This window comes from Nanorana parkeri, unplaced genomic scaffold, assembly GCF_000935625.1.
Source record: "Nanorana parkeri isolate BGI_ZX_2015 unplaced genomic scaffold, ASM93562v1 scaffold285, whole genome shotgun sequence".
Classification (NCBI taxonomy): domain Eukaryota; kingdom Metazoa; phylum Chordata; class Amphibia; order Anura; family Dicroglossidae; genus Nanorana; species Nanorana parkeri.
Window position 1 is genome coordinate 1,166,479 of NW_017306553.1, and position 4,968 is coordinate 1,171,446.

General features: G+C 47.4%; 1 protein-coding gene across 1 annotated transcript in view; it reads left to right on the forward strand.

Annotated features, from left to right (window-relative positions):
• Positions 1–3,001: 3,001 nt before the first annotated feature.
• Positions 3,002–4,968, forward strand: part of PAMR1 (peptidase domain containing associated with muscle regeneration 1) — a 41,591-nt gene continuing 39,624 nt past the window's right edge. The window contains exon 1 of the mRNA XM_018557481.1: positions 3,002–3,133. Within this exon, the coding sequence (XP_018412983.1) occupies positions 3,043–3,133 (91 nt within the window). The 5' untranslated portion in view covers positions 3,002–3,042. The remainder of the gene's footprint in view (positions 3,134–4,968) is intronic.

The window sequence follows — 4,968 nt, forward strand, 5'->3', positions numbered from 1 at the left end:
CCTGCTTCCTTGCAGTTCATGTATTTCGGCCTCGGTTGTATTTGGCAAAATCCCGCAAAATAGTTTTGCGATTTTTTTTTTTTTCTGTCTTCTTCATTACATGTATGTTGGAAACGTAAATCCCTCAAGTAGCGGCCGCCTTGTACAATTTCCAGCTCGCTGGGAACGGCCCTCCCAGCTGTCAAAATGATTGAGAAACCGCAATAGTCCGCCTGTTTTCAAGAAAGAATAAAGTCGATTTTCCATTTATTAGGACTTGGGTCGCTTTTAGGAAAATAGTTAAACAATGTGGTACTCTGAAGGAAAAACTCCAGACCATCAGCGTAATACACAGTTCTAATACATATAGGTGAAAAGCTATATATAGATATATACAGTATATATAGGTGCAGCAAAATGACTTCTTTTCGAGATGGAAGGGTGACACAATTTTTCCCTGCTGCAACTTTGTAGCTTCTGGTGTCCCCTAGAATCTCGGTGGTCTATGAATGAGTATTTAATCCTCCTGTCCCATCGCACTCCTGACTGGACAAAAACCCAAATCCAACTGGGTGGGTGGGTGCGGTGGTGACAACTGATGCCTCTGTGAAATGTAGATAGATGAAAGTAGTCACACGCACTCCATGATATTAAAGTCAATTCTGTTTATTGACTGAGATAACACACATCTCCTTAGCTAAGGAGATGTGTGTTATCTCAGTCAATAAACAGCATTGACTTTAAAGGAGAACTATGAGGTGAGTGCATTTCACTCACCTCATAGTTCTAGCCGGCCTGTGACAACGAGACTGTCACAGGTCGGCTCAGTGGATCTTGAAATGAGCGAACACATACTGGCGGAACGGATGGGGGAGGGGGAGGGTACAGCTGGCTCTGCCTCTAGATAGGCAGAGCCAGCTGTCAGTCAAGCAGCTGGGCGGATCCAGACATAATTGTCGGGATCCGCTTCAGCTGCGGCGTCTTAGTATACCGCGTACAGCAGCTACAGCTCGCGGTATACTGAGCTTAGGGTGACGGGAGGACGCTAGTTTGTGTCCTCCCGTTACCCTAAGGAGAACTATGGGGAAAAGCCTTAACCCCGTAGTTCTCCTTTAATATCATGGCGTGCGAGTGACTACTTTCATCTATGAATGAGTATTGTCACACTGCTGAAGGTCGCCCTCGGCTTGTGTTATTCTGTAAGTTTGTTTAATGCACACTTGTCGCTGTATCAGACTGGATGCTGGTCCCAGATAGTTGGCACCTCTTGCATGCAAAATCAACTTCTCTCCAGAGTGTTCCAGGAGCTCAAAACCCAACATCGCCCTTACTGTGGGCAGAGTTTGAATAGTCATTATATGGCCCGTTCTTCATTTTTCTATAGACAGTGAATGGGATCAGCAGACAAGAGCAAAACAACCCACAGATGTACTTTAAAGAAGGAGGCAAAGGGGGGCGGAGCCTAAGGAAATGCTTCCTCCTGCCTGCAACAGACTGATTACATCATCTGAGCCTAGGCAATAGGGAGAGTACTCTAAGGAAATGCTTCCTCCTGCCTACAACAGACTGATTACATCATCTGAGCTTAGGCAAAGTGGAGAATAGACTAAGGAAATGCTTCCTCCTGCCTGCAGCAGACTGATGACATCATATCAGCCTAGGCAAAGTGGGGAGGAAACACAGGAAATAGTCCATGAACCCATCACACTCCTTATAAAAGACGGGTGCTGCGACAGTCGACGGATGGCAACCGTCTATAATCACAGGATAACATATTATTATTATTACTACATAGGATTTATATGGCGCCAACAGTTTGCGCAGCGCTTTACAAGGAAGACATTACAATTACAATACAATTCAAGACAAGATGGTAAGGAGGGCCCTGCCCCTGAGGGCTTACAATCTAAAAGAGGAGGGGGAAATGATACATGAGGAGGGAACTGTGTGGGGATGAATTATTTGAGAACATGATGGTTCAGTGGTTAGGTCGAGGTGGGATAGGCTTCCCTGAAGAGATGAGTCTTTAGGGAACGCCTAAAGACAGTCAAGGTGGGAGATAGACAGACAGGTTGGGGTAAAGAGTTCCAGAGGATGGGAGAGACTCTAGAGAAGTCCTGGAGTGCCTGATGAAGGGGATCCTGTGAGACCCCGAAACGTTGCTTTTTGATGCATTGTGCTGTGCTTCATGCGTCAATAAACAGAAGCCATTGATTCATTACTTGGAGTGCCGGTGTCTATGTTATCCTGAAACTGAGGAAATGCCTCCTCCTGCCTGCAGCAGACCGATGACATCATCTGAGCCTAGGCACCAGACTGTAGCTCTAGGATGTCTTTTTAGTGATAAAAGGTGAAGCTTTTCTGAAAAATCACGCCGTCGCTGTATTTTGTGACATGCCAGGAATGTATTCACACAGACTTGCAATGTTACTGAAAGCTCCACATTTAAGTCAGCGGCATTCACAATCACAATTAAAAACCCCCCAAAAAAGATGAGTGTTTCCCTTGCCGTGTCACCGCCGCGCACACCATAAATTAGTTAATATTTAATTAGTTTTTGTGTGTGTGTGCGGTGGCGTCACTGATGAAGAATGTATGTTATTGCAAACACATGTATTGGACAGAGAGCGATTTTCCAGACTTCTTGCCAGGTCAGGATGGGGGTTGACTGCTATTATTATGGAGACATCCTCTCTGCCTAAGACAAGTGTGTGCGTTGTGTTCTCCGTCAGTACCTGCATGAGTCCTCCCCACCTCCGCCACCCCTGTCTGCGGCTTCCCTGGGTCGTCTGCGTCTCTCCTCTCCCAACCTGCTGCTGTGTGCGCAGACTCGTATAACCCAGCTGCCTCTCGTTTGGGATTCCCCACAGCAGAAACCCACAAGGAGTTAAGGCAGCTGAGTGTTTTCGGGGTGACGTAGCCTGGAAGACCCCCGGTGGAAGCGTTCCGTGAGCATGCCGCAGCCCGGACGGTGGAAAGTTTGAAAAGTCGAGAGGCCGGCGCATCGAGAGGCATGGCTCGGTGGGCACCCTGATCCTAAACACAGATCCCGGGACCGGAAGGATGGATAGGACCATGACCTTGTTACTGTGGACCAGTCTGCTGCTGTCGTACCTGTATGCCTTCCATATCGCCGCCTACCCCAAAGGCTCGAGTGAGTACTGAACTTAAGTTGAATTTGTATGCAAGTTGGAACAGGTACATTTTTAAAGTGTAACTCCAGCCCAAATCTTATTTGTTTTGTATAGCATAGGGAAAGATTGACCCCCCTGTAAAGTTTGTTTTCTCTGTGTGCCCCTGTTCAGAAGATTTCACCTCACTTTCTGTCCCTGTGACAATTGGATTTTGAAAATGTTGGGTTGTCGTGGAAACAAGGATTGGTGATGAAGCTTCAGTGTAGACACCTTTTTCCCGTGATCACTCTTACAGGAGTGAATTTCCCTTCCTAGGGGTAGATTTCCTCTCACTTCCTGTCACTTCCTGTTGTCTCAAGATTAAATCTCTCTAATGAGGATACAGACAGCAGTAAAAACCTCACAGTGACCCGGAAGAAGAGGCGGGCACCCCTTGTCTGCATGTCTAGCAACTTCCTGTAATGTACGTACAGTACTACGAACCAGACCCAAAAAGGAGGGCACTCCTCGTCGGCACGAGCGCGGTAGCATTACAACCCTGCTACCCCTGCTGTACAGTAATAGCCTCCGTTTGTAAGTAGGAGTCGGATGTTAGTCGGATGTATGTAACTCAGGGACTGCATGTATAAAAGAATTAGCAGGGAACCTTGAAGTAGTATTAAACACTCAATTTTTTTTCCATAATGCATCCAAATCAAAGAAATACACATTGCTCGGGAAAGTATTTATTTCTGAACAGCTCCAACTCTCTCTGCTCAGCTTCCCTGAACTTCCTGTCCAGTACAATTTCACAAGGGACAGAGCAGTCTCCTGCAGCGGTCCATCTACTAGCTTGGAGAAGGAAGAAGGGATGGAGCAGGAGCAGGAGAGTCAATTGCCGTGCTGTGCCTGGAGACAGACACAGCTTACCAGCACACACAAGGGTGGCTCTATAGGGCCCAGTAAGGGAAAGGAGTCACCCTAAAACTGGATATCAGGGCCAGTGCTCAGGGGACCAGCTGATTCTGCAGGAAGATAACTCTTCTAAACACCAAGGAGCAGCTTCCAAAAATAATACCCGTTGATCCCGCCGGAAATCTTGTGAGATTATAATTCCTTCCTGTGCTGTTATCAGTAAGTATTCTCCTCCAGCTATCTATGTGGACTACAGAACACATCCCCCTATATTATAGAGATGACAATAGAGGGAGGCAGGGGCGTCCTGAGGCCGGGTGTCACCCGGAGCGGAGAAGGGATGACACCCAGCCGTGACGTCATTGTGCATGCGCGGTCATCTTATTGACGCCTGCCGGCGGCCATCTTGGTGTTGGATGCCGGCAGAGAGACATCAGCAGGGGACGTTCACCTGGCGCAATGAGTATGCTGCCGGGTCCCCTCCTCTCTCCTGACACTGTCCATGACCGAGTGCCCGACTTTTCATAGGGGGTGATACCAAAATGACTGACAGTCATTTTGGTGTCACCCCTCCAATGGTTGCACCTGGGTGCGGGCCACCCCCCCCTTGTGATGCCACTGGGGGAGGTGTTCTGTAGTCCTAACATACACTAGGCAGACAACCTAACTCCTTCGCAGATACAGTGCAGTCACTGAGTGTTGTCATCTACAGGCACCATGAAAGCCCTGCTCAATCCAGTTGCGAGGTTTTATATACAATTTGGACTGTAGTTGGACTTTTTGGGCTCTTTGTGTTTTCTTGATAGTGATAGAAGTCTTTGTTTTTATTTTTTTGGGTTGTTTTGTATTTTTCTTAGTTCTGCATTCCCAGCTGGACAGAAGAGAAACTGATGAATGTGCAAAACATCAATAATGTATTCCAGTCACGTTTGTCCTGCCCGCAGCTGGTCCTCCCCCAAGT